The 27,183-nt window shown below is 41.8% G+C and overlaps 2 protein-coding genes across 9 annotated transcripts; both read left to right on the top strand.

The window, feature by feature from the left end:
* The first annotated feature begins 11 nt into the window (after window positions 1-11).
* On the top strand, window positions 12-9,960 carry lsr (lipolysis stimulated lipoprotein receptor). 2 transcript variants are annotated; one of them, XM_028424871.1, is made up of 11 exons: window positions 12-262; window positions 1,255-1,584; window positions 2,521-2,640; window positions 3,103-3,159; window positions 5,143-5,289; window positions 5,552-5,740; window positions 5,870-5,926; window positions 6,220-6,336; window positions 7,519-7,816; window positions 8,492-8,960; window positions 9,297-9,960. In XM_028424871.1, exons 1-11 carry the CDS (start codon window positions 223-225, stop codon window positions 9,330-9,332), a joined length of 1,860 nt encoding a protein of 619 aa, XP_028280672.1. In that variant the 5' UTR covers window positions 12-222; the 3' UTR covers window positions 9,333-9,960. The 2 variants fall into 2 exon arrangements, with proteins under 2 accessions (XP_028280672.1, XP_028280673.1); XM_028424872.1 differs by lacking the exon at window positions 3,103-3,159 and having other exon boundaries at window positions 14-262.
* Window positions 9,961-10,966: 1,006 nt separating this feature from the next.
* mag (myelin associated glycoprotein) lies at window positions 10,967-26,665 on the top strand. 7 transcript variants are annotated; one of them, XM_028424866.1, is made up of 14 exons: window positions 11,026-11,084; window positions 16,700-16,841; window positions 16,954-17,078; window positions 18,664-18,753; window positions 19,630-19,705; window positions 19,800-20,168; window positions 20,242-20,538; window positions 20,701-20,958; window positions 21,031-21,291; window positions 21,379-21,687; window positions 22,518-22,617; window positions 23,244-23,340; window positions 23,614-23,667; window positions 23,960-26,665. In XM_028424866.1, the coding sequence occupies exons 5-14, from the start codon at window positions 19,660-19,662 to the stop codon at window positions 24,116-24,118; spliced, it is 1,950 nt and encodes a 649-aa protein (XP_028280667.1). In that variant the 5' UTR covers window positions 11,026-11,084; window positions 16,700-16,841; window positions 16,954-17,078; window positions 18,664-18,753; window positions 19,630-19,659; the 3' UTR covers window positions 24,119-26,665. The 7 variants fall into 7 exon arrangements, with proteins under 7 accessions (XP_028280666.1, XP_028280667.1, XP_028280668.1 ...); XM_028424865.1 differs by lacking the exon at window positions 16,700-16,841 and having other exon boundaries at window positions 10,967-11,084; XM_028424867.1 differs by lacking the exons at window positions 11,026-11,084; window positions 16,700-16,841 and adding an exon at window positions 14,113-14,232 and having other exon boundaries at window positions 16,954-17,071.
* The last annotated feature ends 518 nt before the right edge of the window (window positions 26,666-27,183 follow it).

Genomic DNA, 27,183 nt, shown 5'->3' with positions numbered 1-27,183 from the left:
CCCGCGTTTCGCAACCTTTGTAAGAGCTCACCTGTTGGCTGCGGGGCTGTTGGGCGTTCAGGTAGTCTGCTGCTTCTTCTACCACATAAAGACACAAAATGGAGTCGACACGGCCTGGCTGAGGAAAAACGTTCGTTCTCAGTGTTTAGCGTTTGTTTCTGTCTGTTTATTTAGTGAACTTATCATACCTACGACCGAGAGCCCGAGGAGAGAGCATTCAAAATGTTTTGGACACTACTCGTCGCCGCTTTAATGGCGACAGGTAAGTTGGCCTGTTGTTTTCTGTAGAACTGGGTGGGCCCACTTCCGTAGAAACTGCGACTGTAGCTTAATCTGAGAGTTTAAAAAAATCTACAACATTTAGTGTGTAGTTGACTATAGAGTTTAGAAACTTACTTAACAACAACAACCTGTTATATTGGCTGAATATATTATAATGCATGTGGGCAGTAATAAAACACAAGAAAGCCTACTAATTAATGTTTTTAAGGTGTAACTGTCCATGTGTTGCATTTTTAATGTTATGTTAATGTGGGGTTAAGTGGTGGAAACGCTGACATGTAGCCCACAGGAAATGGTTATCAATGTGACATCTGGTGAACATTGTGAGGGGTTATAGTTAATTTGTTCAAAGAAAACGAATGGACTGGGGCTGGTATCACACCCCGAGCATAACTGTCGTGTTTTGTGGTAGAAATGAGTTAAGTCTATATGTTACTACAGGTTTGTAATGTCTCAGAACAAAACACGTGTATTGAGGCCTGTTATTAGTTCATTTTTTAAAAATGTGAAATGTAACATGTGCTACACAGAAACAATAGAAACTAGAGGACTACTGGACCTCAAAGGATCTTAAGTGGTAGGACTCAATGTGCTGTAATAACGGTAGTACATATATTAATACACAATTTGGAAGATTTTTTTTCAAAATGTGTAAACACAAAGACATCTACAGCCTTAATATCACTTTTATACCATAATCAGATGAACAAGTCTTAAATGTTTGGGCTCATTTTAAATGTTTAAATAGGTTAGTTGAATCTGCCCTCTGTTTACGAAACCTTTAATCTAGTGTTTAATTTTGGTTTCAAAGCCTAACCTACCAAATGGTCAGACTGAAAACACCGTCAGACTGTGAGTCATCAGCAGTGAGGAAATAGTGTTTGCACCACGCCTGTGGCAACTGTTTTGTACTGTTACAAAATATGAAATGCTTAATAGATCATCATTATTCTATTTCAATTTTCTTTCCAGAGTCTGCCATGGCCATCTCTGTCCAATGTCCCACGAGAAGGTATGTTGTCATCCTTTTCCAGCCTGTCACCCTTACCTGCAACTTCCAGACGAGCTCCACTCAGCCTCCTGTCATCACATGGAAGTACAAATCGTACTGCCGGGACCCGATCCAGGCCGCGCTTAATCCCAGCAGCGCAGAGAATATCCTGTCTCAGAACAACCCCAACTACAACCCCAACATAGAGTGTGCCGACAGCCAGAGGACGGTCCGTATAGTGGCCTCCAAGCAAGGCAGTGCTGTCACTCTTGGCGCGGAATATCAGGCCCGCAAGATCAGCATCGTAAATGGTGAGTTTATCAGGATTTACACTATAAATTCCCTTTTAAATGTAACCAAGCTCCAGAATGACACTAAATCATCTGCATAAGGTAAGAAGCCAAATAATTTAGTGCCATGAAAACAGAAGGTATTATAAAATAACATGTGCAAAGATGAAACTTTGCTGAAAATATAAAATTAGCTCTGAAAAGTTTTCAGTGTTAGGCAGCCTCTCCAAAACAGTGCTGCTGCTGCTGGCGACTTTCTCTCCTGAACTCTGAGAGCAGGCTGATCCCTGCGCTTTCTGTTGCCAAACAGTTAAAATATGTGCAAGGCAATTGTGAAATTCAGAGCACAAATTCATTGCTCAGAGTGGGTCCATTTCTAGCATGATGTTAGCTAGCCTGCTCTCCAACTTTTGGTAAAAACAGGTAGTATGATGTAACCCAAGCTAAACTGGCATGGAATTAATTTGGCATCAAATTTAACTGAAGTCATTAAAACAGCGCAGTGAATACAGCTGATCTGATCTGATTTGGAAAAGAATAGGAAGTTTCCTTTTGCCTGTTTTGTTTTACTGTACATTGTTTACACGGAAAAGTGTGGGGGACACATCCCACAGGTCTGGTAGGTGCCTGCGTTCATAAGGCATCCATCGAAAGCACCTCTCAGCTTCATAGAGCGGAGGAAGAGCCTTATCTTCAACAATGCCTCATACAAATAGAAAACATAAGTAAATGGTGTATGTGAATTCAGAGCTTGTGCTTTTTTGTGTGTGTTAGATGATATTAGATTAGATGATATTCCAAATATGTCATTTTGGTGTTTTTATTTTTGTACATATAAAACTTGGTGCTGGGAAGGAACACAAAAATAACTTTTTTGATAATAAGAGATACTTAAGAGAAACTTAACTAGGATTCAATTTAACACTATTAACCCCACTATTGAATTGTTACTCACAGATGCGGACTTAAATATTGCCCAGACTGCATGGGGAGACAGCGGTGTCTACGTCTGTTCGGTAATCTCTTCCCAAGATCTGACAGGAAATGGAGAAGACTACACAGAGCTTATTGTGCTTGGTAAGTTTCGTTGTTATGTACTCACATTCTGGCACAGAAATACTACACTACATATACATTAGCGCTGTCAAACGATTAAAATTCGTGTGTGTCGCTGACAGCCCATTCCCACATCCGCCCGAAAGGCATTACCACCGAATCTGAACACTTGCTCCATGCCAAACTAGGAACTTAGAAACATCCCCCTACACCACGTGTTAACACGTTCTTTGACAGCCCTAATGTACATGTAATCTGTCTCCTCCTCTTTTGCCCATGCTTCGCTTCTCAACACACATTTGACAACAATTAAAAAAAAGCACAAAAAACTCTGCCAGGTTGCAAGTGCTTTGATGAGGTAGATTACTACCAACGAAAAATGACTTTGGCACAAGTGAGAACTCTTCTGAGTCACTAGATGTAGGCATTAAATCTAGGCAGATACCACTTAAAAGTAATTGTGGCTTTATCTTTCTTTCACAGAGAGAAAGTCAAATACTACTGACCTCCTGCCTGGCATTGACTTACTGGTTATGGAAGGTAGTAAAAGTCCCTTGATATGTACAGTAGTAGTTCAGTATTAGTAGTACAAAAGTAGAGGTGTGAGGTTTGCTTATGAAGGCGGTATTAAATGTAGTCCTGGCCGCGGTGTTACACTACAGGTATAATTTACATAAACAGGGCTGTTTTAGCCATTATTCCAGGTTAAAAGATAATATTTGGTTATAATAGTGGGGATACGTTTTAGACTTTCTGTCTTATGTTTTTAAAAGCTGCAATTTATATGCTAGTTGTGCCGTAGTCCTACTTGTTCCAGTTTTTATTGGAAAAAAAAATAAAATAAAAAAAACAGATGTGTGTGTTAATGCTCGGGTGCCATGCTTACACATCATCCTGTCCTTCCTTTCCTCTCACACTTCAGTAGCACAGAATCTGTAAAAATATTTTACAGTTAGTCTGGATTAAAATAATAAACTGTTGGGATCACACGTAAAGAATTACATAAGCGTACATACATCGATGTGAAGAGTAAAAATGAATTCAAATTAAAGAAGACCCAGCTGTATTTTGAAATGGATTTTCACATGCTTGTTTTTTCTGTTTAAGTTAATTGATTGTTATTTGGGTTTGAAAATCTTCACATAATCTTTTGATTAAGAGTGAGAGCGAGAGAGAGTGTGTGTGTGTTCTGTGTGTTTTCTTTTTGTTCACTTGCCCAACTAGGCAACAGGATAACACATTTAACTGGGAAACATGTGTTTCTGTAATAACAAAAAATCCCCTCGGGGATAAATAATGGAATTTAGATCCAGATTCTGATTCTGATTCTGACTTGCCTGACCACAGAGTTTACTGGTCCTGGGCAAGCAGGCAGATATGATGTCAAGCCCTGACAAGCTCCTGCTTTTCACTGCATGTATCTTATCGTTTGTAAAATTGAAACAACCTCACTTAAATGAAGCATCTTGAAACTAGAATTCTCTATAATCTGCGTTACTGGATTACTCAGCAAACCGTTTCTAGTTTTGTTAAATGTTTTTGTAGTTGTTTTAAGTTTTCTTATTCTTGATAGTAGCTTCTTCTACATCGTCATCCTGCTGCGTCTGTTAACAGTCACATATTTCTGGTGTGAGTTGCACATGCTTGTCTTGGTTTCATATGTGCAGAAGGATTCAAGAGTGTTTTTCACTCTGCAAGCTGCTGTGGCAGAAAGGATTCTGCAGTCATCTAGTATGTTTGTTTCTGCAGCAAAGGGTTTATCCGTTCTGATCCTAAAATGTTTAATATCTTGATAGGTCTGATAACTACCCTCCTCCTCCTTCTCTTGCCTGAATATTGCAAATTGAGAGTTCTAGTCATTTGGTACTTAGTCATCACATTTTATATCTTAAATGCATCATTAAATGAAACACTCTGTGAAACGTCTTATTAGTTTACTGTGCAATTACTGTTATAAAAATGGAGCATCTGTGTACTAAATGGCTAGAATATTAATAAGCTGTAGGCCTTCTGCTTTTGTTGTGGTTACTCACACTGTCTTCCTTTATTTCATTGAAATGAGTCAGCTCAGTATGTGATTACTGGCACATGACCGGTGCTTAAAAACTTGAAAGAAACACTAGTCATGTGTTTCCAATGAAAGGAAGGAAACCTCTTCTAAATTAAGAATACCTTTATTAGTCCCACAGTGCTTCTATTTCAAGCTTTATAAACCTGAACGACACTCAAATGAGCTTTAGGAACATATGTAACATCTATTCATCGTCAAGGAGATGTGTGTCAATAAATGAACTATAATTCTTACTTTTGCTGTCACACAATGTTATTCTTCCCTCTCTTTGTGTTGTGGGCTGCATGAGCTTAAAAAAGTGAACCTGTTTTTCTGGTTTGACTGAAACGTAAAACAAGTTCTTTCATCTGCTCCAGTGCTTTAATAAACACAGCAACTGTGTTTTAACACTTTTTGATGTATGTCATTTTTTTTCTTTTTGCATTGATGATATATACATTTGTCCCGCACAGATTGGCTCCTGGTTGTTTTGGTGGTCTTGGGTTTCTTGTTGCTTCTGCTCCTCATTGGAATCTGCTGGTGCCAGTGTTGTCCACATACCTGCTGTTGTTTTGTGAGTTGCCCCTGCTGTCCGAACCGCTGCTGCTGTCCACGAGCATGTAAGTATCAAAGATCAGTGCCAAAGAAATTCCACTTGATTTATTTATTTTTTTTTAAACTGCATAAAATACAAGACTGTTTTCTAGATTGAATTTAAGTTGGGTCTCTGATTTATTTCAATTATTTAATGGATAAGATTAAGAACGGTGTCTTAGAATTTTCAACTAATGCTTTTAACTTAACACCTATGACTTTCAGGTGATGCGTATAAATCTCTTGTCATTGTGTCTTTAATCAACTCCCATGCTTTATTGTTTTTAGTGTACGAGGCAGGAAAAGCAGTGAAGAAAGGTGCTGTGCCCAGTCAATATGCTCCCACCCTCTATGCTCCCAGTATGTATGCTCAGCCTGCATACAGTGGCCAGCCGGTTATGCCCCTGCTTCCTCTAGCCAACGGGGCCCAGCCACCACACGGCGCTTACACTCGTGACTATGATGGTGCCAGTTCAGGTCGGCATTTTCTTTGTAATTTCAGCCCTAACCCTGAAAATGAATAATGAATAATTCTGTAGCAGCCCTCATCATGTGTTGTTTGTTCAACATTGAGCTTTGTTGAATAGTGCTTTGTTGTCTGTGCAGTGGGTCAAGGCTCCCAGGTGCCTTTACTGCGTGATCAAGACAGCGGAGTGGATCATAGTGAGTAAATAAAATCCTATACACTAGGTATTAGCATTATGCATGTGGTGTATTCACAGCTAAACTTAATTCAAAGGTTTCTGACTGCGTCACAGCTTCCTCTAATACGACAGTACTGACACTTAAGACAAGCTTTTTACTTTTTGTGACATTTTTGTCAATTAAACCTTTCTTTTGAGATCACTGACGATGTACAAACGTGTACAACAAATGTATTTAGCAAATCCAAGTTAAAGCCTTGGACTAAAGACTTGTTTAAAATGAGAATGGCAAATGTACATTCTTCTTTGCAGCTCGCAGTGGCTATCGCATCCAGGTGGACCCAGACGGTAATGCCACACGTGCCATTTACTATATGGAGAAGGAACTTGCAAATTTGGACCCATCTAGACCCGCCAACTACAAGCGCTGTGAGTGGCTTACCACTTCCTACGTGCAAATCAACAGTTTGCTGACAAACTGTGCGGGTGTTATTTCATTTCCTCTCATCCTCTAATTTTTATCAGTTTTTTCAAAAGGGGCTGCCCTCAGGGAAAAGAAATGAGAATCAAAATCAACCTGCACACTGTGTATTAAATATTTTCACATTTACACAAAAAAAGTGTAAAATACTAAAATTGCCAAACATCTCTCTCTTGACCAGATCAAATCTAAATATGAGAAATATGATATCATTGTTTAGGTGAAAGTCCAGTTATTAGACCATCATATGATTCATCTAAATTCTGGTATTATTCTCACACAGACAACTAAAAAAATTGATAAAATTAGGGTATGGACCATATTTTCCGGACTATAAGTCAAACCTTTTTTTTATCCTTTAGCTGGGTATGCGACTTTTACTCAGGTGCAACTTATATATGAAAAACTATACAATTAGTTAGCCTTGTGTCCTGACGTCCCATTACAAATATAATGGTAGCTGTTCTGTCCCTCTCCTGACGGTTCTCTTCCACCTCCAGCTTGCCCACACGTGGATGGAACGTGTGCTTGCAGCTGAGCCGATGGGCCGATAGGTCGCTAATTCCAGACAGCTATATGAGCACACAGTAGTCTGCCTTTTACTCATTTACAGGATGTTTATAGGAATTTCTGTGCAGCGAAGCTAATCATTTCTCTTGTTAAAATGCGTGTGTCTCACTCTCAATGTCCTGCAGCCACACCACTTAAGAGGAATTCAAAAGGCAACGTTACTCTAAAAACTTAGTGATTTACGCTGGCCCGCTGGTGCGACTAATAGTCCGGAAAATACTCTACCTTTGTTCTTGGTTGCTACAGGTTTCATCTTAAGTACTTTACCTGATAATTGCAGCTAAATTTTCCTATTGAATAGTTGTTTCGTTCTGTGACATTAAGGGTTGCAGAATCAATCATCAATAAATGTAAAAATCTCCTCTACCCACTCTCAAGTCAGCCTTATGTGTAAGATAGGTAGTATGAAGCAGTGGAAAATCAAATCACTGCTGTCTGAAGCTGTTTCCAGAGCAAGGGGAGGTTGATGCTGACAGTCATTACATGATGTTCCACCTGTCACTCCATGCAAAGATTTTAAATGAGGGGGCATTTCTTCTTCTCTGGTTTTCCTCCCTCAGTGGACAATATGAGTGAAGTCAGTTCCCTTCACGATAGCTTAGAGCCACGGGGCCGCGGGGGTCGTTCCCAGCCACCGCCTCTGGCCACAGTCTATGACTACGACGAAGCCATGAGCACCATCAGCAGTGTTTCCCAGCAAGGCCACCGGCGGGACGACGGTCCACGCCATGGTGGAGGTTACATGGGAGAACGCACACGCGCCCGTTCCATGGACAACCTTGACGACATTGGACGACGATACCAACGTGATGACTACCCACCACACCGCCGCCCGGATGAGCCCAGAGGCAGGAGAGGGTGAGTCTCCAGATTTTTGTTGCAACACTGTGAATAATAATGTGAGCATCAAGTGGGTTTTACAGTCGTGTGTGGGGAGATTATATTTGTGGAAATATTACTTGTTTATGTAGGAGCTGAACGAATGACGTTTGGTAAAACCTGGCATGACTGACATTTTTGCTCTGACTGGTGCACATGATTTTGACCCACCCACTGAGGTCCTCCACCACATATAAACATGTTTCCCCACCAAACGGTTAGAACTGAACGGATCTGCTTAGATGAGCAGCGAAACAAGAAAATGTGCAGTTGCTTTGCTTCAACTTTCTAAATGAAAATGACCTGGATGACTAAGAATCTTACACTATACTATAATACACTGTACATGTTTGAACACACAAAACCTCAAATAGGGGAAAAAAAACAGTTTTCTTGTTTTGAGGGGGCGTTTTGATGCACTCGGGACTTCCCAGAGTTATTTGTACTTTTTACACCCTTCCTCCACCCTGACTTCAAGGTGACTTTTCTTTTTAGTACAAATAAAGGATGACCTACAAAAAAGCCACAGAGTGCACTGTAGTATAACAGTATAACTCTTCCACACTGTATAGCTTCCGACATGTAATTGCAATGTTGTAATGAGGTTTAAACTCAACTGTAACTCACTCCACCTGCTGCTTTAAACCTTTTTAGCTCAGATGATGAGTGGAGCAGCAGTGCACGCAGCGGCTATGATCGCGACTTTGATGACCGCAGACGCCGTGATAACTCTCCTGATGATCGTCGGAGAGGAGAGAGACAAGCCTACGGAGGACTTGAAGGGCGTCGCAGCCGCAGCCGTGACGATCTTATGGACCTGGAGAGGGATCGGCGTCATGGTGGCGGTGCCGGGTGTGGCCGAAGTGATTATGATGACAGTTTCCTGCGTGAAGCCATGGAGAGGAAGAAGTTGGGTGAGCAGCAGAGAGCGCGCAGTCGTGAGCGGCTGGACGACGAGAGTGACCGCTCAGATCGTGGGAGGGCACCACGTGGACCCCCACCACTTCCTCAAAACCCGCCTGCTGGATACCCTGGGCGCCGTGATGACTACCCTCCTCCTCTGCCCCCAGCATACAGTGATAATGAAAGTGTGTCATCTTCTAAGAAAAGCAACCTCCGCAAGGTGAGTCTGTTTTGGCAAGATGATTTCCATTTTAGAGGAAAATCAAATAATTGATTTAATGCACTTTGCATCCTCACTGCAGTCATCACAAGAACAGATGTCTCTATTTTTAACATGTGTTTATTTACCTAAGCATGTGTAACTACTTATTCTGAAGTCATATTATCAACCAATATTTAAAAAGTTCTGCACTCCTCATGGCAGCTCAGAAGTTGACTCATTTACAACCAACATCATCATGTGATCTATAGTGAAATTTCTCTTTATGTCAGATAATCGAATAGTCAATGATGAAACTTTACTAGTTAACCGGTGGTGTGTTTGCTTTTCTTTCAGAACGGAGCTGTGAGTCGGGAGAGCCTGGTTGTGTAAAAAACGGTCATGATGCAAGAAACAATGATGATAATGATGTCTAATAATGATACATCTGCAAAAAAAAAATCTGGTTTCTGAGATTGTAAATATATGTCAGACTGATAATTTGCTGTTCTGAATTATCATTTTTCTTAATTAAGCTTGTCACAAATTGATGCTTTATGTGTGATGTTATCTGACAAGGAAAAGGTGCACAGACGAAACGTTATGCGCCTCGTGTATAAAAGAATTGTGGCTGCCAGAAGTGCCTTAGATTGTACAGAATTTCAGTTGTATTTGCAGATGATGATCAGCAAAAGTGTTTACATCCTGGCAAGTAAACATGTACTGGTTTTAGCTTTAGTAGCTTTAGTTAGCTCATGTAGATTTGTTGTGGGAGCTGTAATTGTTTTTATAAGAAAGTTTGTACATTTAACCGATTTTAGTGTTGCTTTTAGTCTTGTTAGTGTTTGCAATGTATTGTTTTTAACTACTTGGATTTATGTTTTTTTATACACAAACATAATAGACAGTATATTGTACAGCAGACAAGTTATGTACTCTATAAATGCAAATGTTCTTTTTGATGTGATAACCTAATTTTACAATAAAGGTCTCAAGTGCAATGTTTTGCCACAAGATGTCACTAACTGGTCTAATTTTGGATTTTGGTGCTGGAGGATTATAGCAGAGCTATAGGGAACATGTTTGCTGCAAGTGTTCCTGTTATTGTTTCTTTTCCCACTTTATCACATAGTGTGTATATAAATGCCAGAAAGTCAGCTATTGTATTAGACAAAAATCAAACTGATACTTCACAGTATAAGTTGTAGTTAGTTTTTTGTCTAATTTCTGCCAAATCTTTCTGTAATTGTTAAAAAAAAAACATAAATCCTGTTCTGTGCTGCAGCTTTCTTTCTATTTTTTTCTATTTCCTCCTCACCACAGGCTAGTGATGAGGAAACTAACCTGTCTGACATGACACTTCACATACTAGGGCCCCAAAGGCTTCAATATTAATGGACATACAAGAAAACATAAGTATATCAGAGCTTCTTGACGTTACGATGACTAAAAACTGTGGAAGAAAAATGTTCATGTACTGATAGGTTAGGTTCCCAGAATGCTTTTTCTTGGTACTTCCCAGAACCAAGGAAGTGTTTAGTTCAAGAGTTGAAGAGTTGAAGAGCCAGATCAGATCGACCTGGTTTGTCCTCAGTTGAAGGCTTGGCTATGAAAGATCTTCAGCTTTTGGGTTCGGGGGACTGTATCTGAATTTGCTGACTGATACGTGTCGAACAATTGATCTCAATAAATTCCCGCTGATGGCTGACTTCTGGCTCTTGACTTTTTGATCAATTCAAATTGATGACAAAACAAAGTGGACAGCATTTGGAATTTTACAACAGGTACTGTGTTTTTTGTAATCTGAGACCTGTTGAAGCTAACTCACGTACAAAGTGTTTAAGGGCATTATCTTTTTTTCTTAAATTCCTCATTGTGTGCCGTCTAAACATGTTATTTCTGAAGCATCAGTTCAATGTAAAAGCACAGTAAAACAATCATGGCTCAGAAAACACAGAATTATCCTTTAATGAAACAAACTGCTTCTAAGCGCAGCTCCTCCACTCCTCCATCCTCTTCCTAACACAGGTTTGCATGCCAAGGACCCAATCTGCTGACACAGAGAGAGCGACAGGGAGGAGGGAGAGCAGAGGAGGCGACAAATGCTGAGACTGAGCTCCTCACTGCTTCAGATCAGCTGATAAGGTAAGAGCTCTGCTTCTTTACTGTACAATTATGTTTTATTTCTTTAAAATCCATGTTTGTAATTACATTTTTTAAATTGATATTCTCTCTTCTGGCTTTAAGTCTCTCACTTTGAACTGTTGTCTTTGCGACAGAACACAGATCTGTGACCAGATATCAGAATAGTGTGGTTGTTGAGGATTGTTGTGCTTACACATACATGAGATATATATATATACCTAAGATATTTGAATGCACAATTTAAACATGTTGAAAAGGAAAACATATTATCATCAATTGTAAAGTTCAGTTCATTGATTAAGCCCAAAGTCATGTTAACTGTTTTATACAAATTTAGGTAATATGGATTGGATTTAGCTCATTAAAGGAGACTTGTTGAAATGAATTAAGCTGTTGTTAAACTACTAATGGTATGAAATTCTACGGAACATTTTAAACAAAACTGATGCAAAACAACCTCCAGACACCAAGCTGAAGTCACTCAGTGACAGTTGGAGCACAATATGAGAACTTTAGCCAAGTAGGGCAAATTTGAGATTAGGTGCACCTTTGGGAATACAAATCCTGTGTAAAACAAGGGCAGCAGCATGCCACAGCTCTGAATCTAACCTCCTAATATAATCTGACAGATTATTGGGAATTTCTGTTAACTGAAATGTATTGGAACTAAATACCAAATTTGATTGATTTTTAATCTTGCGATTCTCAGACTGTAAAATCAGATGCTCTTTGTCTCAGAGACATGTAGTAAAAATGATCAGATGCAGAAAGCTAAATGTAAATATTCTCCTCCGCTCCATGTGTTTGCACATGGCGGCCATGAGCTGCTTCTGTCCAGCGAAGTGGACAAAAGATCCATTCTCAGTGTGTTATTCTGTCACTTGTCCCGCACCACCCACACACACCCTTTCTCCCCACAGACACACACACCACCCTCCACCACTATACTATACTATAGAAATGTGTGTGTCAATTTCTACTCTTAGTTTGTGGATTAGACGGTTGGACATCAGCACAGGAAGTGGGAGACTGATGATATCTGTAGCTTATATTTCTACTCAATTACATCAGTTGTGTAATTCAGTGCTTGCTCTGTGTACAGTCTTCACACAGAATGTCCATTCTGAGTCCTTATAACTGTTCTGAACAGCACCCAAGGTGTAACGGCAGCCATCTTTAGCCCTGTGTACACATCCTGTTGTGCTCTTAGCATGAGCCTACAGCACAGGTCAGCTCATACTTAACCCCCACACACCCCCGTTTGTAGGGTTAAAGAAGGAGGTCTTTATTGTGCCTTTATCTGTTGAGAGACAATAAAATGGCATCTTTCCAGAAAGGCTACGCTTGTTTACACTGTTGAACTTGTTTAAAGCATGCTGACCCAAAAACCCACATCTGATCTGATGACAAGAAGCTGACAGGAGAAAGGGCCTTAAATTGTGTTAGGTTGTGGCTGAGCTTTAAACAAACATTAGTTTTTCATATATATTAATATTTAACATGATGTTTGTGACTTCTTAGCTCCTGCTCGTGGTCGGTCAAACCACACGTTACAACAGAGAGAGAGAAAAAATGTCACACAAGAGACACAAACGAGCAAGGGCAGAGAAAAGGGGATTGTTGTGATTAAAAGACAATTATCTGTGTGCATCGACTTCCCAGTGTTGTGCGGTGTCAGGCTCGAGCCGAGCTGTTCTGTCCCAGAAGGCCTCGAGAGACAATGGCCACTGTGTCAGGAGGAGGGAGGGCATTTGTTAGCAAAGTCCTGAGGTTTCATGACACGCTCACAGCACTATGTAACTGTGTGAGCACTCCTCTGATGGCACATAGTGTCTTTATTAATGGCAGGTTAATTTGATGTGAGGCAAAAAATAATTTTAGTTGAAAATACACAATTAAAACCAGCTTACAGGATTATTTTGAATCCTGCTTCATATGGAGCTATGACAGACTTCACATAATTAAGCTTCAGAATGACCTCAGCTCTCTAAGGGACCAAGTTTGAAGACATCAAGGAGGAGTCTGTCATGTCTTCAGTCACACAGGCAATAAAAATGTTCTTCATACACAACCCTTCTTCTGTATCAGTTGCACCCAGGACGTCTGCAGCAGGAGTGACGAGTGTCATTAAATAAGCCTGTATATTGAACTATGTTCAATATTTTATATTATTCTATCAACAGAGGAATACACTCATAACCATGTTAGCATAAAAGCCTGATGATATCATCATATTGTCATCACAGCCTTGTTGAATATGCGATTCTTATGGAGAACAGAACGATAAGCACTGTTTTTCTACCTATTTTCTTGGCAACCATGGTAACAAGTCCCGCCCCAACACACATGCACTACCTCATGGGATCAGCTGATGGATTTCTGTCTGTTATATGACATTTTTTGTCTTTAAGTGTTGCTGTATTGCGCTGTAACACCACAGTCTGCACTTTAATGTTGAAGCTAACAAGTTATAAAGAGTTATATTTGATATGTGAGTGCAGGTAAACTAGCTTTTCCCCTATTTTAATACACAATTGACTTGCAGAAAGCCGTAGTCCTGTCCAGGCTTTTGTGTAATGTGGCTGATCCACATTTAGTGTCACTAAAAGAAGCAGACATTATACATTTTCCAAGTTTTCCTCTTCATCACCCCCTCCCAGACTCGCTTCCTGTCTTTTGTTGCACTGACCTCCAATAGAAAACTGAAATCTGGATGTGCTCTCCATCCATCAAAAAATGATCACATATACCCTGTCCCATCCAGCTATTGGTCGTGATGGATGGAAAGGCCTCGGAGCTCAAATCCTCAGCCGGGGACGAGGGGGGGAACAGTGTGGCCCTTTGTGGGCCCCGGGTGTATTTATGAATGGCTGAGCCTTGGGGCGAAGCTTCAGAACAATGCTGCTACACTAAAGGGCTGATCTTTTTTTTTTTACAAGGGAGGGGTGGTGGTGGTGGTGGTGGTGGTGATGATGATGGTGGTAGCAGCAGTGGTGGTGGGGAGGGCAGTTTATTCCACACTGTTGGGGCTTGGTACAGAGAGTGGCGAGAGGTCTTGCTGGCGTGACGCTGTGCATGTGAGTGTCAGAGGGACAGCTGCTGGCTCTGCTCATACAGGAGCTGCTTTGGGAGTCAGTCACCTACACAGGTGAGGAGCATGCTGTTATTTTTTGGTTGTATATAGGAGCATCAGTTGGAGGATGTAAATTCATGCACACAGTTGTTTTTTACTGTCGACACCAACAGTCAGGGTTCTATGGAGCGAGTCAGAAGTTCGTTCTGGGCAGGGATAAGGGTGCAAAAGGCCGAGTGATTGTATGAGTGTTGATGAGATGATGTGGCTGCTGCTGATGGAGCTGCTAAAAGCCCAGTCAGTTATTACTGGACAGATTTCTCTGGCTGTGCCAGCCTGTATTAGCAGTGCCTAAACCGACATGTGACGCCAGGCAGAAGAAGGCCTGATTACACCGGCCAAACAAAAACTGTTTCACAAGTTGTTATTTGGTGCAGTAATTGATTGACACTGTCAGAATGTGGATTGCCTGCACCTGCACATCATGTCTTCTGTAGTGTATTTTTAATGCAACATCAGAGAAGACTGGTCTGTATTCGTAATTGTTATCCACATTAAGTTTTAAGGGAATCACAAAGACGTTTCATCTGGCTCTTTTGTAGCATCATTTGTGTTTTTTTAGGAGCACACAGTCAAATAGAGGGTTTAAAGGAGCGGCCGCAGCGTTTCTGTCTGTGTGGCTGAACAGGTGACGGCGCTGTTTATCAGCCCCTTTTGTTCAGGGCGGAAGAGAGAGAGAGGAGGCCTGTGGTTCACCATCTGCCCACTGGGACAGGAATCGCCAGAGTCACTGGGTTTGCCAGGTAGAAGAGAGGGGAAATAAAATAAGGCAGTGGTGCTCCTGGTTTCTTGTAACATTGGTGGTGAGATATGTGAAGCTTTGCTTATTGTCAGATGGGATTTGTGGGCTTCTACAAAAAGTCTCCATGTGCAGTTTATTTTTTTTAAGATCTATTCCACTTAGATAATGCTGATTTCTAATTCACTAAGAGAAACAAACTTTTTTTTTTCTTTTTTTAAAGGTTCTTATTGAAAAATACACGTTCAACTAAAATGTTATTGGCAGACTTGTGTTTAAATAAAGTTGCAAAACTCATACTGAAGAATATCCATGGGAATATTAACTGAAAAAGGCATGCATGATGGATTTATGTCTTATTACCCTTGAAGTCCAGTATATTATTTATGCCACCACTTTCTGCTGTACCTTGGACAGACTGTGTGACTGGATATTGGCACATATCTGTGTTTATGTTTGCGTCGTGTGTGTGTGTGTGGTGTGCTGGGCTCATCACAGCTCAGCGCGCCATGTGTGGGAGGGGGGAGCAGTCATGTTTTAAGACCATCTGCTCCTCTGAGTATTTTAGTGGGAGCCTTAGCTTGTGGTGGATCAATGCGCGTCACGGGCAAGCAGCACAGCGCAAGCTGTGAGCGGGTCTGTTCCGGAAAAAATTCCTCCAGTTCGTCCCTTTAACAATGGGCAGTGTTCTATGTACAAGGTCCCCATTATTTTCCCCCCCCCCCCTTCCCTCCTCCTGTCCCCCTCTTGTTCGCGATGCTCTTATACTGTACATGGGCTGCGGACGATATTGACAATTAAAATGTTCATCTTGGCTGTTTGTCTGAGTGATTTGAAACATATGAAATGAGTCATTAAAGGTGAGACCGAAGTGATGGGTGGATTAAAGGATGACGGTGAAGTTTCATAACCTCCGAGTATCAAGTATCAGTTTTACACACAACAAAGCACACAGAAAGATTTCTTTTTCATGGATTCTCTTTGTGTTTCTTTGTGATAAGTCATACATTTACACGTGTACAGACAATGACCACTGTCCCAGCAGGACAATAGTGTGTGTTTATAGCTTACATCAGGCACAGAAGGAGTTGAGGAGGAAGGTCACATAGCAGCACGCCCCACACTGAGGAGTGTGTTGGCATGCCTAATGCTGCGTGTGTGTAAAGCCTAGCATGTGTAGGCCATCAATACAACAATCTCTTATGGAGGGATTCCCTTGAGGTTATCCACAGCTTGTCTGATGCCACCACTTGGCCGGTGGCCGATTGGCTTTTGGACGCAAGCGCTACATGCAACAATAGGGATGAAATAGTCTTCCTCATCAGGGAGACAACTTGCCTTTGTTGTGTTTATATGTTAACAACGTGGACCTCTGAGTATGCTCTCCACCTACAAACATTCTTCAACAGGGAAAATTAACATCTGCATACAGCTGCAGAATCCAGCAATCATGCCCTCGAGCTGCAAATTTAAACACTTTCTTCAGTCTATTAATGTGATTTTGGGCTTTTCTTTTTTCATAATTTGAAACACATGAAGCCTCTATCAAAGTAATATAAATCATGAATTTGCATACATATTCCTCTTGCAAGTTACGTTCCTCCCACTCTTCATATGCCGGCACACTTTAAAGTGATACTGAGTCATTCCTCCCCCTCCTGTGTACTCGTGTCCTGGGTGTCACCTCTGGTATAAAAAAAAAAAAAGTTCATCAAGGGTCAACACGTTTTGCTTCGACCTCAGACGGCAACACGCATGATCCAGACATCGAGGCACATGGGGCAGCTTGGATAACTGGTGGAACATGGAGGAGGGGAATGCTGAGTGGGCCAAAGAACAGCTCTAGAAATGCCTGAACGCATATTCAGATCTGCCCACGACGCATGTAAAACCAAAGCTCACACAGACTTCTCTCTTCCCCTTGTCTGCTAAGAACATCTCGTTTTATCTCCATTTTTCCATCCCTCTCCCTCTCCCTCTCTCTCTCTTTCTTTTAGAGTCTGGCATCCAGAGCAAGACGACTAGCAGAGCAACAACAACCAGGAGAAGAAGAAGAAGAAGAAGACGAAGAAGAAGACGGGACTAAGAGGCAGCAGGAGCCTGGTGCTGAGGCTGGTATGAGGCAAGTGATTTATGTGTGTGTGTATAGAAGTGTGCACACGTATGCTGTGTGTTCTGTGCCAACCGTTTGTCTGCTCCATCAATGAGGCCGTTGTTAGTGTTGTTAGGGTCAGTGGTGGTGGTGGTGGTGGTGTCAGTGGCCCTGCTTGACTTTATTCTGACTTGCTCTTGGTGATGGTCTCTGGACACCCTCGCATATAGCTCTTGGTCTTTTGTTGCGGCACAGATGGTTGGAGCTTGACGCAACATTGGATTGTCATCTGTAACAGTGTGCCATTATGTTGGCCAAGACGTCCTTCTCAAGGTTTATTTTCCAACAAGCTCACCACGCTTGCATCCAGTCAAGGACTGTGCTGCTCAGTTCAAAGGTGTATGATACAGGGTGTACAGCTCGTTGTACCGCCCCCCAAGTGACCAAAATAAACAATTAGTGCCACTTTAAAAATGAGTGTTAAATTGTAAATCAACAACAAGTCAAGTAAAATCCTTTAGCACATTTAAATACCTATGAATGTGTGACTATTTGGCAGCAGGACAGCACAATGAGCACCATGACACATCCTTGGCCTCTTGCAGTATCAAACCGAACAGAATTTGTATTTTTTTTTTCCCACTTCTTTTCATCAACAAAGCTAATATTGGCCGTGGATCCTCCGGGGGATGTTGGTGATGTGTTAATCATGGAGCTCTAAAGCACAATCCACTCTCAGGCCTGCCATCTGCACACACCGGCTGCTGCAGCGCCGGGCTTGAAACACTGCTACTGCTTCCATTTCAAGTAACAAACATTAAATAGATTTTTATTTGTTTTAAAGCACATTTAAACAATTCCATGTAAATGCAAGAAAAGTAAACATTAGCACACTAAATCTATGGATTGCTGCTAGAAGTACATGTACAGGTGTCTTTTTAACATTTGCTATCAGCAGTTGTGTAACAAGCAGAAAACTCTCTCTCCTATTTTTTTTAACTGAGTACTGTGGTGTAAAGACAAACAACAAGCCATAAAACACCTGAAGTTACTGACAGATGTTCAGTGAGGAGTTTTAGTGTAAGAAGAAAGAGCAGGAAAGAAGTCAACCTTAGTGCAACCCTCCACAGTGATGGAATGTACAGCAGGTTAAACTTTGCAAAATTATACACTTTCACAATATTTGTACATCCATCCACCCATCCATTCACTTCCTAAGGTGTGTTGTGGAGTGCCTGTCAATGGGTGACAGGAGGGGTCTCAATAAAAATACACAAGCTTTGTATGCTTTGTCATGGCAGTGAACAGCTTACACAGCAGCACTTATTTACATATGATGTCACCACTAAATGCTGCCCCCCCAACCCCCACCCCCCCCCCCCCCCCCCCCATTACAGCACACATAGTATCAGTAATCAGTTATCCACCGATGACATGATGCACGCTGTGACTGGGGTTTGGCTTCGTGTCAGAGATCCTCCACACAGTGAGAGTCATTCATTGGACGGGCTTACATACGGCCACCATGATGAGTGCCTTCACTGAGCAAACAGGTGCTGACTGAGTGATGTTCGAGTGATGTCAGCGCCTGATGTCACGTGCGTTTGTTTTACAGAGAAGGAGGCTGTGAAACTGTCCGGGTGTGAGTGAGCACCCCCTACTGGAAGCTGTCCTGAAGTCTGTTTCTAACCATCAGCATTTCCAGGTAATGACAAGAATTTTAAATCAGCTCACACCACAAAGCATACTGAACAAATAGTTTCAATATAATGTTTGCTTAATATCAAGACATTTTCTTAGCTGAACTGGCTACATTTAAAGACTTTTATATATGTATTATAAATTGGCTTATTGTGGGTCATAGAGGGAGAGAAAATAAAAATTAAAAAAGAAGTTTGTCATTTGACATTTTGAGTATTGTCACTTTTACAGTTACCGTCCATGGCTGTGGATTTTTACAGATGTTAGTTTCTTCCACAATTCTCATCATCAATGTTGTCTGTCCATTTTTTTTGCATTTTCTTTTGCTGACTCACAATTTTCAATGACCTGAAACAGAAATACCCCAAAAGTTACTGACCTTCTGCATGATCACTCACATAGTTGAATTGCACATACAAGAGACCCAAGCCGAGCAGATGCTGGCAGAGCACTCCGCAGGACCGTCTGAGCCAAGCAAGAGGAACAAAGAGGAAACAGAAACAGAACAGAAACAGAGTGCATGCAGTGATTGGATTATGACTACAAAACTAAAGAGACCAGGCAGGGAATTATAGTTACCTTCTAATATTATTTCAGTTAAAAATTAAATTATAGGAAGAAATTTATTTAGTAGTGACTTAATATCTTTTTTTGCAATTTTGAATCCAGTTAAACTAAAAGGATCCTCACTGAGTGGTTTCTGCTGGAGGTTTGGCTCTGTGCTGCATCAAGACTGGAAAATCTCAAGAACATTTTGAATTTGTGTGATTCTTAGAGGTCACCATGGCCTCTGAGTCATGCAGTGCTGTCAACAAGATATGTTTTCCTCCCTCTCATGATGATGCATGTGCTGTAACTGACAGGATGTTGTTTGTTGCAGAGGTCTATGGTTCAGCGCTAAGCAGAGACCATGTGGTGTTTGGAGCTGCTCTTACCTCTGCTGCTGATCATTAATGGTAACTCATTCCTCTACCTCTTTTTTTTATTTAAGAGCATGACATGTTCTTCTATGACAGCTGGAGAGATTTACTCCTGTATTTCTTCTCCCAGATGCAAGCTGCCAGTGGAACGTATGGATACCACGGGATATCTCGGCCATGACAAACTCCTGTGTGGTCATCCCGTGCACCTTCATGTATCCGTCTGGCATCAGGCCGTACCGCGGCATTCATGGTATCTGGTACTTTGGCCAGCCCTACCCTCAGCTCTTCCCTCCTGTGGTCTTCAAATCACGCACAGATGTTGTGCACGAGAGCTACAAGGGACGCACCAAGTTGCTCGGTGACCTGCACCAGAGGAACTGCACTCTGCTCATCAACAACATTGGAGCTGAGCACTCAGGGAGATACTACTTTCGTGCAGACCTTGGCGGAGCCAATATGTACACGTACCCAGACTTTGCTGAGCTCAAAGTACTAGGTCAGTGACTGACAATAGAAGCTGTGGTTAAATTGCTTTAACACAAAGGCTAAAAAATGTATTTGTCCTCCAGATCAGCCCAACATTGATGTACCTGAAGAGATAGTCAGTGACGAGAGCCTGGAGCTGACGTGCTATGCTCCTGATAACTGCCCCGACCTGACTCCAGAGATCCAGTGGATGTACACTGACTATCTGCCTGACCCAGAGTTCAGCTCCAGCTACCTGGAAGAGAGCAACACAGCAGTGCTCTCCAACACCCTCACCTTCACACCAAGACCTATGCACAATGGGCAGCTGCTGGGCTGCAGAGTCTACTACCCCAACACCACTCTGGTCTATGAGAGGCTTATTTCACTAGACATCAAGTGTAAGTCTGCAGCAATGCTTTTCAGCCTTAGTACACTCAAAGTATTGAGCAGTATGAGTGCCTGTGTTTGAGTTCTTAAAAGGGGCTACCACAAGTTAACTAATGATCAAATTTCATGACATATCACACCAACTTGAGCTCACATTTTACCCCTTCTTGCAGATGCTCCACGCTCCGTGTGGGTGAACGCCTCTGCAGAGGTGATGGAAGGCAGCACTGTGATGCTGCACTGTGAGGTGGACAGCAATCCTCATCCCAGGATCTCCTGGACGTTCGGAGACCAGGAGCTGCTGTGGGACACGGCGTCCAACATCTCGCTCATCCTAGATGACGTGACGCCTGCGAATGAGGGAGTTTACACCTGCATTGGGGACAACGGCTACGGCATGATGAACACCTCACTGTACCTGTCTGTCAAGTGTAAGTATTGGGTTAATTTGACCTGTTTTGAATAAGGATATGATAATGTTAGTATTAATTCTCTAATTGTAGACCCTCCTCGTGAGCCCACGTTGAATGAATCAATGACCGTACTAGAAGGCACCTCACTGGCACTGCACTGCAGCACCCAGGGCAGCCCGGCCCCGACCCTCACCTGGTTGAAGGATGGCGAGCTGGTGGGCACCATCACAGCTGACGAACTGTCGGTGCTGGAGATCATGGAAATCACACCCCAGGGAGACGGACAGTACCGCTGCCTGGCTGAGAATGAGCACGGACGAGCCAGCAGCTCCCTAAACATCACTGTGGAGTGTGAGTGCTTCACTGTCTTCCATTAAGATATAGGATTTTTGGATGTTCAGCAATCAACTTGTGTAAAATTGCACTATCCTTCCATAGATGCCCCCGTCCTTCTGGAGGAGTCAAAGTGCACTGTGGTGAGGGAGGGTGTCCAGTGCGTCTGCATGGCCACGGGAAACCCTGAACCCACCATTGAGTTCTACCTGCCTGACTTAAACATCACCATCAATGAGACTGACGGCAGGTACAACTTCTACACGCACACTGATGGACACACCACCACGGGCATGATCAAGCTGCGAGAGAAAGGCGAACGGGTCGACAACGGCGGCCCTGCCGTGAACGTCCACTGCAGCATCTACAACATGTACGGCAGGGAGAGTGTCTTTCTGGAGCTGCAGCAGGAGAGTGAGTAAGAGCTTTCTAATTCATCATCATCATCATCATTGTACTCTTATTTTGGATTATAGTGACACTTATACCTATACTCTGTACTTAACTGCATTTATTGTGACTTGATACCTCTGGCACAAGAATTTCCTTCGGGATTAATAAAGTTTTATCTTATCTTATCTTATCTTATCTTATCTTATCATGCAATAATGTATTTACTTGTTGAAAAAAGTGGATTTTTTTAAAAAAAATATCTCTCTGATCCATCTGGGAAATTATTTAACAAATCTGATTGACATGCATATTAAGCCCTTTGCAGATGAGACATGTCAGATTGCTGACTACATAAATAGATGTGTGAGGGAGCAGTTGGATATTTGTCAGATGTGACCATGGCGTCCTCAATCTTCTTACTGCACTGCCTCTTTGTTGTTTTATTAAAAAACCTACACTGGTCGTGGTTGTTTATTATTCTAATGGATAGTGTCCTCTAATGTGACAATCTTAGAATGTTCACCATGATGTGTAAATGTTACTAAATCTGACCAAGAGGCAGCTTACAGGGCAAAGAAGTGCTACAAACTGCAGTCCCTCAATTGGCCACTTGTGGCTGTGTGGCTGTCCATCTTCACAGCAGAAATGAACTTGTGAATAGAAAAGAATGTGTCTCTGAAAAGGATTCACAATCCATGCAAATTATATTGGTGACCAACAAATAAAATGTATTATTATTGAGCAAATATTTTCTCTTATGGGAGAAAATACAGTTTTATACTTGTGTGGTTCACGCGGGCTAGCTGTGCAGTTAAGGTCTATGTTAATGATAATATGCTGTTTGTTTTCAGAAAAGTACATGATGGCAGTCATAGTCGGCACCATTGGAGGAGTTGCGGTCATAGCCTTCATCATTGCAGCAGTGAGATACGTCGGCCACAACAACAAGAAGTGAGTATAAGAGACAAACTAATGGAGAGTCCGCTGCGAGGCAGAAGTCGCATTTTCCTCACTAAGCATTTTCTGAAATCCAAGGAAACACTTAAGCCTAGTCATCCATTCTAAAACGCATCGATGCACATTGTATACGAGTGAATGTGGGATTGATGTGGACGTGAGAATCATTTCTCTAGAGCAATTTTTCAGTTTATTTGCACCGACAAGTCCCTGTTGAAATCCTTGGAGATCCACACTTGGCTGCCTTGTGGAGTGGGTTAGCAAGCTGGACTAACTTTATATTTTGCAGGCACGATTCCCTGCTCTGACACTGCTTCTGTATCCTTGACCTGCTACGCTAAATACAACCCAGGTAGCCCTCTTAACCAAGGTGCTTTACTCCAGCCTCAAGGCATATTTGGAACCCTAAATTTGCAAGCTTTCTCGGTTAGATCGCCCCTGACGTGGGTGTGATCTCAGCGACTAAACCCATAAAATAACCACGTCACTCACAGCCACAGTTGGCCTCCAGCAATAACCTCACAGAGCTTGTTGTTTTAAAATGGATGCCCAGGCTTGGCGTGTCGCCCTGCGTTAGTGGCAGTTGAGGCCGAGTCTGATTATGTGACTCCGTCCCCCAGAGAGAATGGCAACCCTAGGCAGGACGTGGTCCTGGAGAACCCAGCTTTGTACTACAGCGCAGTCAAGAAGGACAAACAAAATCTGAGGAAGAAAGTGGTGAGACATGCTGATGTCAATGATTATGATTATGATGGAGGATGGGTTGGACGACCATTCTCGAATTGCTTGGGGTTATACTTTTGTGTAATGAAGTAAGTCATAAATGATGAGACCCCATTTTAACCTCAGAATGAGGTGGTAGAAGGAATCTCTCCCACTATGGCAGTTCAGTAGCTCCAACCATGACCTTTCCAAACACTGTTTTTCTCTTGCTTTCATCGCTCCTCTGCGTTTTTCTGTCTGTTTTTCTCTCCCCTAACTCTTGCACAGCTTAAGACAGAGCTGTTGGGCTCAAAGTTTAACTCCATTCTAGAGGAGACTACGGTAAGGTTCCCCAAACAAACCCCCCATTAAAAACACAAGCCTCCGTGACAGTTGCATCTCCTCGCATATCAGCTTCTGTGTTCTGCCGTTTGTTTCCGATACTGCCTTCTGCATGGCTGCCTCATCGCTAACACAAACTGCCAACATAACAGGAAACATCTCAGTCTCCTTGTCAGTATGTCAACCAGTAACCACTAATACTTTATGGTGTCTGTTGCACTTTTCTTTCATCGGAGGTGTCACCGGCACCTCTCCTGTGATTCTCTCCGGTGACAGCTGCTTCTGTCTGCAGGGAGAAGACGGGGATTACCAACCTGTGGGCTCTATGGCTGGACTGGAGAGGCAAGAGCTGAATTACGCTGCTCTGGAGTTTATCGGAGCCAGGCCCAGGGAGGGGGCCTTAGGGAGGGGGGATGACGGCAGCAACTACACAGAAATCAAAGCCAAATGAATCGCGATCCTTCCCTGATCCTTCGGCATTGCGAGACGCAGTGGCAGTCCCGTATCTTCTCTTCTTCTACCGGACTTGGACCCATATGATGCTTGTTTCCTCAGATTTGGCCGCTCTGTGCCAGTACTCCCCTCCTACACAGAAAGCCCTTTCTTTACACCACTATTTGAAAAAACTGGTATTTTTTTTCGAGGGATGAGCTCAAACAGGACAAATGTTAAACAAATTATTTTGATTTCAACCTTCATTTTTACAACCAGCAGTCATTTTTTAAGAATTATTATTATTGCTCTCTCCGTGTGATCATTGGTATCCATCTGTCTTGTAACTGTCACTGTGTCTGCTGCAGGTCGAAGCATCAGGGCAAGGAGTAACCGTGCTTTGTGTTCTCTTATCTTCATGTGTGATTATCCAATGAGAGCACGCCCTCTCCTCTTCCCTTTTTCTTTCTTTTGGTTATTTACATCCTAGGAAGATAAAGTGACAGAGGCGGGAGATGCATCTCAGCATCTTGTGTCCACATAATTGTATTTAATGTGTGCTGTGACTCAGTAGCCTCTCATAATAAATTGAAAAGAAAAAAAATCACTTTTGAGAGGTTTTATGAAACGTGTTACGGTATTGAAGACGTTTCCTGCACTGTGGTTAATGCATCACGTCATCTCCTCTTCCTTCTCCTCCTCCTCATCCTCCTCTTCCTCCTCCTCCTCCCTAAAGCATGTTTCTTCTCCACACACCTCTCAAGACCTGAAAGCACAACAACATACTTGCTCATGTGCGGCCAAAGTGTTATCTCTTTTAGACAATGTGTGTTTGTGTGTGTGTGTGTGTGTGTATGAGTGCGTGTATTCAAATAGTGCTGAAAGACCACCAATCTCCGGGGTGTTTGGGAAGTTAGAGCGTCGCCTCACTTCAGAGGTTGATGCTTCATTCTCACAGGGTTGACGTCACGTGTCTGAGCGACGAACAGTAAAGACATTTGATGATCCTGTGATGTATAATTAAAGCTCACTAACTATAGTCTAACTTGATAATGATGGTGTCAATAATATATTAATTTGATGTATATTGAATAGAGAAAGGGATACCGGGATGTACAGTAAAAACCCTGCATGAGTGTTTTATTTATTTATTTATTTTGGCCAGCAGGCACACTTTTTTTTGTTTTTTTTTTTATTAAAGAGCAGTGTGACAAGTTACAAACAGTCCACTCTGCCTGAACACTGTCCTAATACAAGCTAAATATATACAGTACCTGTATCTGTTTAAAAGGGAGGCATTGTTTACATGCAGAATGTATAACCTTTTAGTCATTGATTTAATGTATGTAGGAGAACCCAACAATTTATTATGTAATATGCTATATATATATATATATAAAACATAGAGATATTATGCTGTGAGATTTGTAGCCCTATCAGGATTATTTTGGTTTTATGTGAGCTTTTATCAGCCTGAAGGGGTTAAATTCACTATAATGACCGCATCCCTGTGCATTATGCCACTTAACTAAATAAATCACACTACGTAACCAGAAAACATACTGGTGGTCATGGAGACATATTTTAAAAATGGCCAAAACTGTCCTGTGATTAGTCCCTTGCAATGGTTAATTCTGAATACCTATAATGCAACCAATAGCATATTTTAAGACCCAACAATGAACTTTCTAAATTACTGCTATAACATTATATTGTCTGACTGCAGTAGTAGTAGTGAGAATACCATGAAAGTCATTGTTTTTATTTAATTTTACTTTTGCTTTACATGAGTTACATGTAGGCAATATGGATTTAGGTTCAAGCTAAATTTACATAGGACTGTCTACAGACATTTCTGGGCATAGTAGGTGTTGCTTTTCCTACCATAGATCTTAGACATCCTCTGTGATCCATACATTCACAGTGAAGCGCCTCTACAGGTTCAGCCTTGCTTTTTGTTTTCTTGCTCAGACAGGCAGCAGCAGACCTCCATGACCCATGTCTTTAATCCAGCAGTTGTTTCAGACCATGCACAGGCTCATATTCACACTCTGATGAAATTCAGATCACACACACTATAAGCCAACTTCTTCTGCTTAACATCTTCCTCATTTTGATGGAACAGATCTTAACCACTGTTTACATGCATTGTTTCACACCACCACAAGAGGGCAGCAAGCACTGCTTGTGTAGGGCCTTTCTCTGCATGTAAAAAGAGCCGATGTTAAACTTATTTAGCCTTTTATTAAGACATTGTTCCCAATGTGCTTGTTTATTTTCTTTTTCTTTTGAAAGAGTCAAAAGTATCAAACATGTCTTACCTAATATTTTGTCAGTGTGTTGTGAAGCAAATTTGTATGTCCGACATTGTGGTGATTATAATTGTCATTATTGAGGATTTTTTGTTTTCTACATTTACAATTGACAGAATAATTCAGATCAGGGTTTTTTGCAATCTCTCTGCAAATTAGCACTGTTAATATAATGACAGTAGAAGTTCTCTGCAATGATTGCTTGCTCTTTTATTTTAAACCTGTCGTCTTCATGCCAACATAAATAAAATGAAAACAACAAAGTGGGAACAGTTATTTATTGATAGAAAACAAAACTGGACGCCTCAGGCTGTCTTTTTGTCTTTTCTGTGGTGACACACATGAGACTGTGTGTCATGTTCTTTATGTTGTTTCATTCACTTTGTTGCAATTTTAAATCTAACCACTACATAGCCTACACACTGGCCCCTTAAAGACCCCGGGTGCTTTCTGTGTTGTCCAACAGAACCACCACCAAACTACTGGTTGTGCTTATTGTGCTGGGTGTAGGTCTGCACCCAGCTCCCCTGGGTGGTAAGTGAGTAATCTAAAACAGAATCAGCAGATGGTCACATATGTAATAAATTGTCAGAGCAATATGTCGGGGCGGTGACTGTAACTGCTGCAGACTTTCACCCATCAATCAGGTGTCAGACATGTGTTTTGTTCCTTGCACTGGGCTGTTTAAAGCCCACATGAATGTGATAAAAACTGCAGTTACCCTTGCAGGCCTCTAGGGGCCTGGCTTCAAAAGTGAGATATGAAATGTTTA

This window comes from Parambassis ranga, chromosome 16, assembly GCF_900634625.1.
Source record: "Parambassis ranga chromosome 16, fParRan2.1, whole genome shotgun sequence".
NCBI lineage: Eukaryota > Metazoa > Chordata > Actinopteri > Ambassidae > Parambassis > Parambassis ranga.
The sequence above is the reverse complement of the archived record's forward strand: the minus strand, read 5'-3'. Positions and strand labels throughout refer to the sequence as shown.

Excerpts from the sequence above, each read along its gene's own strand:
- lsr (XM_028424871.1), top strand. The coding sequence starts at position 223 with ATGTTTTGGACACTACTCGTCGCCGCTTTAATGGCGACAG. Across the intron at positions 2,641-3,102 it reads CACAGAGCTTATTGTGCTTG|AGAGAAAGTCAAATACTACT; the intron begins GTAAGTTTCGTT and ends TTTCTTTCACAG. Across the intron at positions 5,741-5,869 it reads CTATGATGGTGCCAGTTCAG|TGGGTCAAGGCTCCCAGGTG; the intron begins GTCGGCATTTTC and ends TTGTCTGTGCAG.
- mag (XM_028424865.1), top strand. The coding sequence starts at position 19,660 with ATGTGGTGTTTGGAGCTGCTCTTACCTCTGCTGCTGATCATTAATG. Across the intron at positions 21,688-22,517 it reads TCTGGAGCTGCAGCAGGAGA|AAAAGTACATGATGGCAGTC; the intron begins GTGAGTAAGAGC and ends GTTTGTTTTCAG. Across the intron at positions 23,341-23,613 it reads AAAATCTGAGGAAGAAAGTG|CTTAAGACAGAGCTGTTGGG; the intron begins GTGAGACATGCT and ends ACTCTTGCACAG.